Source organism: Moschus berezovskii, chromosome 5 (assembly GCF_049115385.1).
Source record: "Moschus berezovskii isolate FMDL1 chromosome 5, NW_MosBer_1.0, whole genome shotgun sequence".
NCBI lineage: Eukaryota > Metazoa > Chordata > Mammalia > Artiodactyla > Moschidae > Moschus > Moschus berezovskii.
The window spans coordinates 100,384,126-100,397,743 of NC_142464.1; the positions used below are offsets into that span (position 1 = coordinate 100,384,126).

Genomic DNA, 13,618 nt, shown 5'->3' on the forward strand with positions numbered 1-13,618 from the left:
TCCATGTCCAGTTCTAACTGTTGCTTTTTGACCTGCATACAGATTTTTCCAGAGGCAGGGAAGGTGGTCGGTATTCCCATCTCTTTAAGAATTTTTCACCATTTGTTGTGATCCACACAGTTAAAGGCTTTGGCTTAATCAATAAAGCAGAAGTTGGTGTTTTTCTGAAACTCTCACTTTTTCAATGATCCAATGGATGTTGACAATTAGATCTCTGGTGTCCTCCGTCTTTTCTAAACCCAGCTTGAACATCTGGTAGTTCTCAGTTCACATATTGCTAAAACCTGACTTGGAGAATTTTGAGCATTACTTTGCTAGCGTGTGAGATGAGGGCAGTTGTGCAATAGTTTGAGCATTCTTTCAGTTCAGTTCAGTTGCTCGGTCGTCTCTGACTCTCCGCGACCCCGTGAATCACAGCACACCAGGCCTCCCTGTCCATCACCAATTCCTGGAGTTCACTCAAACTCATGTCCACAGAGTCGGTGATGCCATCCAGCCATCTCATTCTCGGTCGTCCCCTTCTCCTCCCACTCCCAATCCCTCCCAGCATCAGAGTCTTTTCCAGTGAGTCAACTCGTCGAGGGGCCAAAGTATTGCAGTTTCAGCTTTAGCATCAGTCCTTCCAATGAACACCCAGGATTGATCTCCTTTAGAATGAACTGGTTGGATCTCCAACCGTCTGTTGTTCCATGTACAGTTCTGACTGTTGCTTCCTGACCTGCATACAGGTTTCTCAAGAGGCAGGTCAGGTGGTCTGGTATTCCCATCTCTTTCAGAATTTTCCACAGTTTATTGTGATCCACACAGTCAAAGGCTTTGGCATAGTCAATGAAGCAGAAGTAGATGTTTTTCTGGTACTCTCTTGCTTTCTCCATGATCCAATGGATGTTGGCAATTTGATCTCTGGTGCCTCTGCCTTTTCTAAAACCTGCTTGAACATCTGGGAGTTCACGGTTCACATATTGCTGAAGCCTGGCTTGGAGAATTTTGAGCATGACTTTACTAGCGTGTGAGATGAGTGCAATTGTGCGGTAGTTTGAGCATTCTTTGTCATTGCCTTTCTTTGGGATTGGAATAAAGACTGACCTTTTCCAGTCCTGTGGCCACTGCTGAGTTTTCCAAATTTGCTGGCATATTGAGTGCAGCACTTACACAGCATCAACTTTCAAGATTTGAAATAGATCAACTGGAATTCCATCACCTCCACTAGCTTTGTTCGTAGTGATGCTTTCTAAGGCCCACTTGACTTCACATTCCAAGATGTCTGGCTCTAGGTCAGTGATCACATTATCGTGACTATCTTGGTTGTGAAGATCTTTTTTGTACAGTTCTTCTGTGTATTCTTGCCACCTCTTCTTAATATCTTCTGCTTCTGTTAGATCCATACCATTTCTGTCCTTTATCGAGCCCATCTTTGCATGAAATGTTCCCTTGGAATCTCTAATTTTCTTGAAGAGATCTCTTGTCTTTCCTATTCTGTTGTTTTCCTCTATTTCTTTGCATTGATCACTGAGGAAGGTTTTCTTATCTCTCCTTGCTATTCTTTGGAACTCTGCATTCAGATGCTTATATCATTCCTTTTCTCCTTTGCTTTTCGCTTCTCTTCTTTTCACAGCTATTTGTAAGGCCTCCTCAGACAGCCATTTTGCTTTTTTGCGTTTCTTTTCCATGGGGATGGTCTTGGTCCCTGTCTCCTGTACAATGTCACGAACCTCCTTCCAGAGTTCAGGCACTCTATCAGATCCACTCCCTTAAATCTATTTCTCACTTCCACTGTATAATCATAAGGGATTTGATTTAGGTCGTATCTGAATGGTCTAGTGGTTTTCCCTACTTTCTTCAATTTCAGTCTGAATTTGGCAATAAGGAGTTCATTATCTGAGCCACAGTCAGCTCCTGGTCTTGTTTTTGCTTACTGTATAGAGCTTCTCCATCTTTGGCTACAAAAAATATAATCAATCTGATTTCGGTGTTGACCATCTGGTGATGTCCATGTGTAGAGTCTTCTCTTGTGTTGTTGGAAGACGGTGTTTGCTATGACCAGTGCGTTCTCTTGACAAAACTCTATTAGCCTTTGCCCTGCTTCATTTCGTGCTTCAAGGCCAAATTTGCCTGTTACTCCAGGTGTTTCTTGACTTCCTACTTTTGCATTCCAGTCCCCTATAACGAAAAGGACATCTTTTTTGGGTGTTAGTTCTAAAAGGTCTTATAGGTCTTCATAGAACCGTTCAACTATGGCTTCTTCAGCGTTACTGGTTGGGGCGTACGCCTGGATTACTGTAATATTGAATGGTTTGCCTTGGAAACGAACAGAAATCATTCTGTCGTTTTTAAGATTGCATCCAAGTACTGCATTTCGGACTCTTTTGTTGACCATGATGGCTACTCCGTTTCTTTAAGGGATTCCTGCCCACAGTAGTAGATACAATGGTCATCAGAGTTAAATTCACCCATTCCAGTCCATTTTAATTCACTGATTCCTAGAATGTCTATGTTCACTCTTGCCATCTCCTGTTTGACCACTTCCAATTTGCCTTGATTCATGGACCTAACATTCCAGGTTCCTATGCAATATTGCTCTTTACAGCACCGGACCTTGCTTCTATCACCAGATCTTTTTTGCATAGTTCTTCTGTGTATTCTTGGAACCTTTTCTTAACATCTTCTGTTTCTGTTAGGTCCATACCATTTTGTCCTTTATTTGTCCATCTTTGCATGAAATGTTCCTTTGGTATCTAATTTTCTTGAACAGATCTCTAGTCTTTTCGCTTCTGTTGTTTTTCTCTATTTCTTTGCATTGATCACTGAGGGTCAATGATAGCTCAGTTGGTAAAGAATCTGCCTACAATGCAGGAGACCCCAGTTCAATTCTTGGGTTGTGATGATCCACTGGAGAAGGGATAGGCTACCCATTCCAGTATTCTTGGGCTTTCCTTGAGGCTCAACTGGTAAAGAGTCCACCTGCACTGCAGGAGACCTGGGTTTAATCCCTGGGTTGGGAAGATCCCCTGGAGAAGGGAAAGGCTGCCCACTCCAGTATTCTGGCCTGGAAAATTCCATGGACTGTATAGTCCATGGGGTCACAAAGAGTTGGATAGCAGCTTTCACTTTCAGTTGTATGGTATTATGTCTTATATTTAGTTCTTTATACCATTTGAGTTTATTTTTGTATATGGTGTGGGGGAGAATTCTGATTTCATTGATTTTTATATAACTGTCCAGCTTTCCCAGTACTACTTATTGAAGAGACTTTCTTCATTATGTGTTCTTGCCTCCTTTGTTATAGGTTAATTGGCTGTAGGTGTATTGCTTTATTTTTGGTCTGTCAGTTCTGTTCCCTTGACATATGTTTTTGTGGCAATTCCATGCCCTTTGATTACTGTAGCTTTGTAGTATTGTCTGAAGTCTGAGAGGCTTATGCCTCCAGCTTTGTTCTTTTCTTCAGTCTTGCTTTGGCAGTTCTGGGTCTTTTATGGTTCCATATAAATTTTAGGATTATTAGTTCTAGTATTGTGAACATGGAATGGATATTTTGATAGGGTTTGCATTAAATCTGTAGATTGCTTTGGGTAGTATGGCCATTTTTAATAATAATCCCAGTCTAAGAGCGTGGGACACCTTTCCATTTCTTTGAATCATCTTCAGTTTACTTGAAAATTATCAATTTCCTTCAGTGTTTTATAGTTTTCAGTGTATAGCTCTTTCATGCCCATAGTTAAATGTTTATTCCTGGGTATTTTTTGGACATGATTATAAACAGCATTGCTTTTTTACTTTCTGATATTTCGTTGTTAGCGTAAAGAAATGCAACAAATTTCTGTATATTAATCTTAGATTCTGCTAACTTGTTGAAATCATTTGTTCTAATAGTTTGTGTGTGAAATCTGTAGGGCTCTTTGTATCAAATATCATGTCATCTCCAAATAGTGACAGTTTTACCTCTTCCTTTCAAATTTGGATACCTTTTGTTTTTCTAATTGATTCCTTTGCCTAGGATTTCTAATACTATATTAGATAGTAGTGGTGAGAGTTGTTATGCTTGTCTTATTCCTGAATGAGGAGGAAGGCTTTCAGCTTTTCACTGTTGAGTATGATGTTGGCTATGGTTTATTGTAAATGGCTTTTATTGTGTTGAGCTAGGTTCCCTCTGTGCCCACCTTGGTGAAAGTTTTTGTCTTGAATGGATATTGAATTTTATCAAATGCTTTTTCTGCATCTATTGAGATGATCATGTGATTCTGTCTTTCCTTTTGTTAATGTGGAATATCACATTGATTTACTTAGTGTTGAACCATTATCATTATACAGTTTTTGTCTTTTTCTTTCTTTATGGACTTTGTTTTAAAGTTTGTGTTGCCTAATGTGAATATTGCTACCCCTGCTTTCTTACTGTTTTCATTTGAATGAAATACCCTTTTCCATCCCCTCACTTTCAGTCTGTGTATCTCTTATGCCCTAATGTGAGTCTCTTGTTAACAGCATACTACAGTTTTTTTTTTCTTTAAAAACTGCCATTCTGTTCTTTTGATTGGAGCATTTAGTCTATCGACATTTAAACTAATTATTGACAAGTATATGTCTATTGCCATTTTAAAACCTTGTTTTCCAGATGATTTTGTAATTCTTGCTTGTTCATTTCTTCTTTTTGTTGTTTGATGGTTTTCTTTTGTTTTATGCTTGAGTTGCTTTCTGTTTTTGTGACCGTATGATTTTGATTTGTGGTTACCTTGGTTTTCAAGTATATTAACCTGTAATTGTATCTACCTGCATTAGACTGGTAGTTATGTAAGTTCAGACATATTCTAAAAGATATACATTTTTTCCTGCCCTCCCTCATATTTTTTACTTTGATGACCTGTTTGACATCATAATGTTTATCTTTTTGCTATTAATTGTACTTATCACTTCTACAAAATTTTTTGATCGTTTTTAATATGTGACCTATTTAAGTGATCTTCAATTCTTTTATGTATTTGCCTTTCCTGTTGTGATTTTCCCTTTTCAATAGATTCTTGATTCTTTCCTAGTTAGAGAAGACCTTTCAATATTTCTTTTAGGTTGGGCTTGGTATTGCTGTATTCTGGGTCTTTTTTTTGCTTCATGGAGAAAGCAAGAGAGTTCCAGAAAAATATCTGTTTCTGCTTCATTGACTATGCCAAAGCCTTTGACTGTGTGGATCACAATAAACTGTGGAAAATTCTGAAAGAGATGGGAATACCAGACCACCTGACCTGCCTCTTGAGAAACCTGTATGCAGGTCAGGAAGCAACAGTCAGAACTGTACATGGAACAACAGACGGGTTCCAAATAGGAAAAGGAGTACGTCAGGGCTGTATATTGTCACCTTGCTTATTTAACTTCTATGCAGAGTACATCATGAGGAACGCTGGGCTGGAAGAAGCACAAGCTGGAATCAAGATTACCGGGAGAAATATCAATAACCTCAGATATGCAGATGACACCACCCTTATGGCAGAAAGTGAAGAGGAACTCAAAAGCCTCTTGATGAAAATGAAAGAGGAGAGTGAAAAAGTTGGCTTGAAGCTCAACATTCAGAAAACTAAGATCATGATATATGGTCCCATCACTTCATGGGAAATAGATGGGGAAACAGTGTCAGACTTTATTTTTTGGGGCTCCAAAATCACTGCAGATGCTGATTGCAACCGTGAAATTAAAAGACACTTACTCCTTGGAAGGAAAGTTATGACCAACCTAGATAGCATATTAAAAAGCAGAGACATTACTTTGCCAACCAAGGTCCGTATAGTCAAGGCTATGGTTTTTCCCATGGTCATGTATGGATGCGAGAGTTGGACTGTGAAGAAGGCTGATTGCCGAAGAATTGATGCTTTTCAACGGTGGTGCTGGAGAAGACTCTTGAGAGTCCCTTCTACTGCAAGGAGATCCAGCCAGTCCATTCTAAAGGAGATCAGTCCTGGGTGTTCATTGGAAGGACTGATGCTAAAGCTGAAGCTCCAATACTTTGGCCACCTCATGCAAAGAGTTGACTCACTGGAAAAGACTCTGATGCTGGGAGGGATAGGGGTCGGGAGGAGAAGGGGACGCCAGTGAATGAGATGGCTGGATGGCATCACCGACTTGATGGACATGAGTTTGGGTGAACTCTGGGAGTTGGTGATGGACAGGGAGGCCTGGCGTGCTGTGATTCATGGAGTCACAAAGAATCAGACACGACTGAGCGACTGAACTGAACTAACTGAAGGAATTCTTTATCTCTTATTTTAGTCCAAAGGATAACCTTGCTGGGTAGAGTAAACCTAGGTTGCAGACCTTTCCATTTCATGACTTTGAATATATCATGCCACTTCCTTCTGGCTGCAAAGTTTCTGCAGAGAAATTAGCTAATAGCCTTCTGGAAGTTCCTTTGTAAGTGACTCTTTGCTTCTCTTTTGCTGCCTTTGAACTTTGTCCTTTTTAATCATAGTATGTCATGGTGTTGGTCTGTTTAGGTGCATCTCATTTGGGACCCTCCATGCTTTCTGTACCTAGGTATCTGTTTCCTTTGTTAGGCTTGGTAAATTTTCAGCCATAATTTCTTCACTTTTTTTTTTTAGGCTACACCGTGCAACTTGTGGAATCTTAGTTCCCTGACCAGGGATTGAACCCAGGCCTGTGGCAGTGCAAGCGCTGAGTCTTAACCATTGGACCACCAGAGAATTCCCTGAAATGCATTTTTAATACCCTTCTTTCTTTTCCTCTGGAACCCCTATTATGTGTAGATTGGCATACTTTTACCTCATAGGCCTTCTTTAATGCTATCATTTTAAAAAATTTGTCTGTCTTTTGTTCTGATTGGGCGATTTCCATTATTCTATGTTGGAGATCACTTATTCGTTCTTCTGTGTTATTTAGTTTGCTATTTGCTTATAGATTGATTTTTGTCTTGGCAATTGAGTTGTTTAATTTTGATTGGATCCTCTTTATAGTTTCTAGTTCCTTGTTACAGCGATTCTGCATTTCTGTCAATAATCTTTATTCCTTTAGCATTTTTTTTTAACCTCCTTTTTGAACTCAGAGTCAGGTAGACTGGAGAAGTCTGTTTCATCGTTTGTTCTTTCATAGGATTTCTCTTGTTCTTTTAACTGGGAGTAGTTCCTGTGCTTTTTAAATTTTACTTACATTTACCTGTCTCTTTAAATTTAGGAGAAACAGTTGTCTTCTGTGGTTTTGAAGGGCTGGCTTTTGTGTGGGAGCATCCCTGAGTAGACTGTGGGTCCAATAATTTTGGTGTGAGGGCTTCTTTTGTAAGGGCTTCTTTTCTTCAAAGTGTGCTGACTGTTATCCCCTTGATAAGGGGTGACTGGTGTTGTGGTGATCAGAGCCTGCACCAGATGTTGGGTGGGGCCTCCTTTTTGCTCCATGGCTGTCACAGCCTGTTGTGGGGTGGGATCTGCCCCCCAGTAGAAATCCTGAGGGTCAGTTCTGTAAGACTCCATTGCCCTTCAGTATGTGATCTGTCTACAAGGAGGTGAGCACTGAATCAGGCGAGGCCCATGTGGTCATAGTGAATCTGTGCCCAAGCAGGCCCCCACAGTTCTGCCCAGAAGCAGTCCAAGGTCTCATGCGTTTCTTGCCTAGTGTTCAGCTGGTGCTGGAGGCTGGGGCATTGTGGCTGCAGGAAGCGAGGTGGTTGTGTTGCCGCCTGACGTTGGGGCTGCCTCTGTGATAGGGTTCTCCCCAGGACCTGTCTACCCCAGACCCAGCTCTAACTTGCTACGTGAGGTGGGCAGAACTGGAACACCCCTGCCAGGAAAGGAACAGCTGAGTACTCCTCCCAAGGGGACTATCTGCCTTGCCTGCTACCCACTGTACACACCAACAAAGTCCACTGCTGGAGCCCAGCCTCTCCATGAATGCTGGCAGTGGGCTCTGGTTTGGCCCAGACCATTTGAATGCAGAGTTCCAAAGAATAGCAAGAAGAGATAAGAATGCCTTCCTCAATGATCAGTGCAAAGAAATAGAGGAAAACAATAGAATGGGAATGACTAGAGATCACTTCAAGAAAATTAGAGATACAAAGGGAACATTTCATGCAAAGACAAGCACAATAAAGGACAGAAACGGTATGGACCTAACAGAAGCAGAAGATATTAAGAAGAGGTGCAAGAATACACAGAAGAACTATGCAAAAAAGATCTTCATGACTCAGTTAACCGCAATAGTATCCCTCACCTAGAGCCAGACATCCTGGAATGCAAAGTCAAGTGGACCTTAAGAAGCATCACTACGAACAAAGCTAGTGGAGGTGATGGAATTCCAATTGAGCTATTTCAAATCCTAAAAAATGATGCTGTGAAAGCACTGCACTCAGTATGCCAGCAAATTTGGAAAACTCAGCAGTGGCCTCAGAACTGGAAAAGGTCAGTTTTCATTCCAATCCCAAAGAAGGGCAATGCCAAAGAATGCTCAAACTACTGCACAATTGCCCTCATCTCACAGGCTAGCAAAGTAATGCTCAAAATTCTCCAAGCCAGGCTTCAGCAATATGTGAACCGTGAACTTCCAGATGTTCAGGCTGGATTTAGAAAAGGCAGAGGAGCCAGAGATTAAATTGTCAACATCTGCTGAATCATTGAAAAAGCAAGAGAGTTCCAGAAAAACATCTACTTTTGCTTTATTGACTATGCCAAAGCCTTTGACTGTGTGGATCACAACAAACTGTGGAAAATTCTTAAAGAGATGGGAATACCAGACCACCTGACCTGCCTGCTGAGAAATCTGTAGGCAAGTCAAGAAGCAACAGTTAGAGCTGGACATGGAACAACAGACTGGTTCCAGATTGGGAAAGGAGTACATCAAGGCTGTATACTGTCACCCTGCTTATTTAACTTATATGCAGAGTACATCATGAGGAACGCTGGGCTGGAAGAAGCACAAGCTGGAATCAAGATTGCTGGGAGAAATACAATAACCTCAGATATGCAGATGACACCACCTTTATGGCAGAAAGCGAAGAGGAACTAAATAGCCTCTGATGAAACTGAAAGAGGAGAGCGGCAGAGTTGGCTTAAAACTCAACATTCAGAAAACTAAGATCATGGCATCTGGTCCCACACTTCGTGGCAAATAGATGGGGAAACAGTGACAGACTTTATTTTGGGGGGCTCCAAAATCACTGAAGATGGTGATTGCAGCCATGAAATTAAAAGATAGTTGCTCCTTGGAAGAAAAACTATGACCAACCTAGACAGCATATTAAAAATCAGAGACATTGCTGACAAAGGTCCGTCTAGTCAAGGCTATGGTTTCTCCAGTAGTCATGTATGGATTTGAGAGTTGGACCATAAAGAAAGCTTCAGTTCAGTTCAGTCGCTCAGTCATGTCCGACTCTCCGCGACCCCATGAATCACAGCACGCCAGACCTCCCTATCCATCACCAACTCCCGGAGTTCACCCAAACTCACGTCCACAGAGTTGGTGATGCCATCCAGCCATCTCATTCTCCGTCGTCCCCTTCTCCTCCCGCCCCCAACCTTTCCCAGCATCAGAGTCTTTTCCAGTGAGTCAACTTGTCGCATGAGATGGCCAAAGTATTGCAGTTTCAGCTTTAGCATCAGTCCTTCCAATGAACACCCAGGATTGATCTCCCTTAGAATGGACTGGTAGCACTGAAGAATTGATGCTTTTGAACTGTGGTGTTGGAGAAGACTCTTGAGAGTCCCTTGGACTACAAGGAGATCAGACCAGTAAATCCTAAAGGAGATCAGTCCTGAATATTCATTGGAAGGACTGATGCTGAAGCTGATGCTCCAATAGTTCGGCCACCTGATGCAAAGAACTAACTTCTTGGAAAAGACCCTGATCCTAGGAAAGATTGAAGGCAGGAGGAGAAGGGGACGACAGAGGATGAGATGGTTGGATGGCATCACTGACTCAGTGGACATGAGTTTGAGTAAGCTCCAGGAGTTGGTGACGGACAGGGAAGCCTGGCATGCTGCAGTCCCTGGGGTCGCAAAGAGTCAGATATGACTGAGCAACTGAACTGAAATAACACCACAGGCCCTTCGGGCTATCTCCCCCTGGCTTGACAGAGTCCTCTGTTAGGGTCCACCTCCTGGAGTTTCACCACCTGGCTACTCTACATACTTGCAGCTCACCTGGCATGTCTTTCAGGCTGAGAAGGGCTGTGAGGTGGAAGCTGTCACCGCATCTCTGTCCACCTTGATGCCTAGCAAGCCAGCAGGTTTGCACACCTCATGATCAGAGTCCAAGCCCTGCAGCTCCTCTGACCTGCCAGCAGACAGAGGGCCTTCGCAAAGTGAGGGCCTGCCTTTGCAGACCCTCCCTGCTTCACTGGTCCCTCCCCAGGGTGCCTATCCCATCCTGATGCCCTTTTTTTTTCATTCCATCCGTGGGAATCTTTTTTACCACTTTGGTGTGTTAGAGCTCTCAGACAGCTTCCAGTTGGTTTTCTGTGAGAATTGTTCTACGTGCAGATGTATTTTTGATGCATTCGTTGGGATGAGGTGAGCTCCATGTCCTCTGACTCATCATCCTGATCTCTCCCCCAGCCTACTACTTCTTTAGAAACCCAAAATAGTTTGATTCATGCTGCTGAAAACCCTAATGGCAAATTAAACCTAGGCTCAAAAAGGGAGGAGAAATGCAGTTTCATATAAATGGATCTGTGTTAAACATTAAAAGATACCTATCTTCTACTACGGGGTGGCTCAGTGGTGAAGAATCCACCTGCCAGTGCATGAGATGGGGGTTCGATCCCTGGGTCAGAAAGATCCCATGGAGAAGAAAATGGCACCCCACGTCAGTATTCTTGCCTGGGAAATCGCATGGACAGAGGAACCTAGCAGACTACAGTCAGTGGGGTCTCTGACTTAGGTAAACAACAATCTACTAAGGATGAGGCTCTCAGATTTTTTTGCCTAAAAATCACTTAGAGTGCTTGTTTAAAATGTAGATTTTAATGCAATAAGAATGCAATAAAGTTATCTTTCCCAGAAATTATGTATCAGTAGTCCCGGCTAGAGTTTTAGAATTTACAATTTTAATAAGTGCCCAGGTGGTCCTGAGGTATATGATTGGAAGACTATATTTTGAGAACATGAAAGTATTAGTCACTCAGTCATATCCATCTCTGTGACCCCATGGACTGTAGCCTGCCAGACTCATCTGTCCATGAGATTCTTCAGGCAAGAATAATGGAGTAGGTTGCTATTTCCTTCTCCAGGGGAACTTCCCGATACTTTGAGAAACATGCTCATAATTTGTGCTATAGAAAAAAGATGCAGGCTTTTAAAATTCCCCAGTGCTTGTTCCCAGGCTGAATCTATCATGTTTGTAGCTTTTTCATCCACAGCTCCCCTCACCTTCACCTTTCCCTCAACTAAAACTTCTGGGTAAGGCTTGCACCCACTCATCACCTGCTGAGACAGCATTTTCTAATAGTCTCTAGAACTTTCAAAAAAATTTCTTGTATAGCCAAACACCAAGGTTGGCCTCAGGGTACTATCCAGATGCTTACAGATTTCCTGGGCCAGTAGAAACTGAACCAAGTCACCTGGATTCTTGTTGAAACTCCATAAATGGAGCAAGATCTGAGAGCAGTTATCAATGAGCATGTCTCATAGTGAAGCCAGGTGTTTCACACCCACATCTTGGATTGAGAGGTTCATCCTCAGGGAGTTGAAGTTCCAGATGAGGTGTGTGAGCTAACCAGACTAAGAGAAGAGAACATAAGACATCGAGACCTTCCTGTGGTGCCTGGGAAGCCCTCCATGACTCATGCTGGCACTAAAACTAAACACCCTCTCGCTGAATTTTCTGGCTTAACCTTTGTTGGGCAAGCTAGCAGATTCCCCCTTTATGTCAAGTCTCAGAGGAGTCACTGCAGCACTCACTGATGACTTTTTCTAGGGTGCCACAGCAAGAGGATCAAGGACCTTATACACATATACCATTCGATATCATGTTCACCTGTTCTCCAAAAAATGGTGCATTTCCTTACACACAGATCAGTGTTCTGGGAAACATCAACTTCATTTCTCTATATGAATGTAAAGGATGTTTGTTCATATATTCTAAGATCTTTAAGCTCTGATTGAGATTGTTTTTCTCCAGTGGCTACAAATTGTCATAGTAAAGGGGTAGGTTAACTGTTGAGGATATTTAGTATCTGAAGAGAGGGTTAGTTAAACAGATAAATTTTCTGCTAATTTTTTCAGACTAATCAGTATTATTATTACCTTTGGATGGGATTCCTGAGGTTATTTGAAGCAATCTCCCAAAAAAGACATAAATGAGGAAACTGAATTCCGGAAAAGATAGCTGTTTAGTGACTATACTATGAAACAAAAATGCAATTTACTTCCCACTAAGTTATTAGTCTGATAGACTCGGAGCTGACAGATTAGATTACAGTAGCAACAGACCAATTTGAAGTTTTTAATAGGGTTCAGTTCAGTTCAGTCTCTTAGTCGTGTCCAACTCTTTGCGACCCCATGAACCACAGCACGCCAGGCCTCCCTGTCCATCACCAACTCCCGGAGTTCACTAACTAATAAAACTTTATCTTTGTGTTTCAGGACTAAAAACTGAAAGTTGTGTTGAGAACATAGGTAAGATATGCTTTAGTATCTCTGTAATGGGAATTTTATCAGTGTTATTTCTCCCTGGAATAGGTCAGAGCCACCCCACTATACCGTCATACGGTCAGCCCTTGCTTTCTCAATGCTGAGTTGTGCTGCCTCTCTTACCTTCTCAGGGGGAGGGTGCAGGGATCCACCTTAACCCTATCCCACCTTTGCCTGTGGCTGTTCTCTCAAATACTGCATTTGCCTTGGGCATGCCGGGACTGCCAACTCTGACCCTAGTCCATCATTACAAGAACTTAAGGGCTCCTGAAAACCCCTACATGACTCCTATGCACAGAGTTAGAATCATATTCCTATGTTTTGACATCTTGGGAAGTAATATTTGGGAGACTGAAGAAGGAATGGAGTGAATATGGCTCAGGGGGAAAGACACGGGGAGTCAAAATGGTAACTTGGTCTGCTTTCTCAGAGGAAAGTAGGAGAATATAAGAAAAATAATCTTTCTTAGAGGACCATGGGAAAGATTTGGAAAGGTAAATAGGAATTCTGAGAATGTTCAGGAACAACATCATCAAATTAGACTCAACAGATTTGAACTGAAGTTGCCAGAAAATGCCTTGGGCTGGTGCATACTTTGGATGGATCCTATTTGAAGATTTCTTTGTTTAAAAAGTTTGAAAAATAAGGGTCCATTTCTACCTGTCTTCCTGGCTAGTTTTTCTGTGGATTCTTCTTCACATAATTAAAATGAATCTGTAACCATTTGTTTTCAAGATTGAAATTTTATATTCCCATATTGCCATATTTTGTTTGTATCTTGAATGTAAGCCAACTCAAATCTTTATAATTAATAAGCATGTAAAAATAGACTGAACCTGACATTCACTTCTCAGTATAGTACTATGTAATGAAAGCATGTTTTTATTTTAGACTATTTTCAACCTGTCTACAACCCTGGTAAGTATGCTCTAATTTTTAAAAATAACCCCTTCATGGGTGTTTAGTAACTCTTTCCTGTTCAGCAAATTCAGTTCTTAGCTGAAGAA

The 13,618-nt window shown here is 41.7% G+C and overlaps 1 protein-coding gene across 5 annotated transcripts in view; it reads left to right on the forward strand.

Moving 5' to 3' along the window:
* The window catches only part of ART3 (ADP-ribosyltransferase 3 (inactive)), a 47,914-nt gene that overhangs the window by 24,104 nt on the left and 10,192 nt on the right, over positions 1-13,618 (forward strand). For 3 of the 5 annotated variants that reach the window (XM_055434119.2, XM_055434117.2, XM_055434114.2), the window contains exons 4-5: positions 12,564-12,596; positions 13,503-13,529. In XM_055434119.2, coding sequence (XP_055290094.1) covers positions 12,564-12,596; positions 13,503-13,529 — 60 coding nt within the window. The remainder of the gene's footprint in view (positions 1-12,563; positions 12,597-13,502; positions 13,530-13,618) is intronic. The other 2 variants (XM_055434118.2, XM_055434116.2) reach the window with 1 other exon arrangement.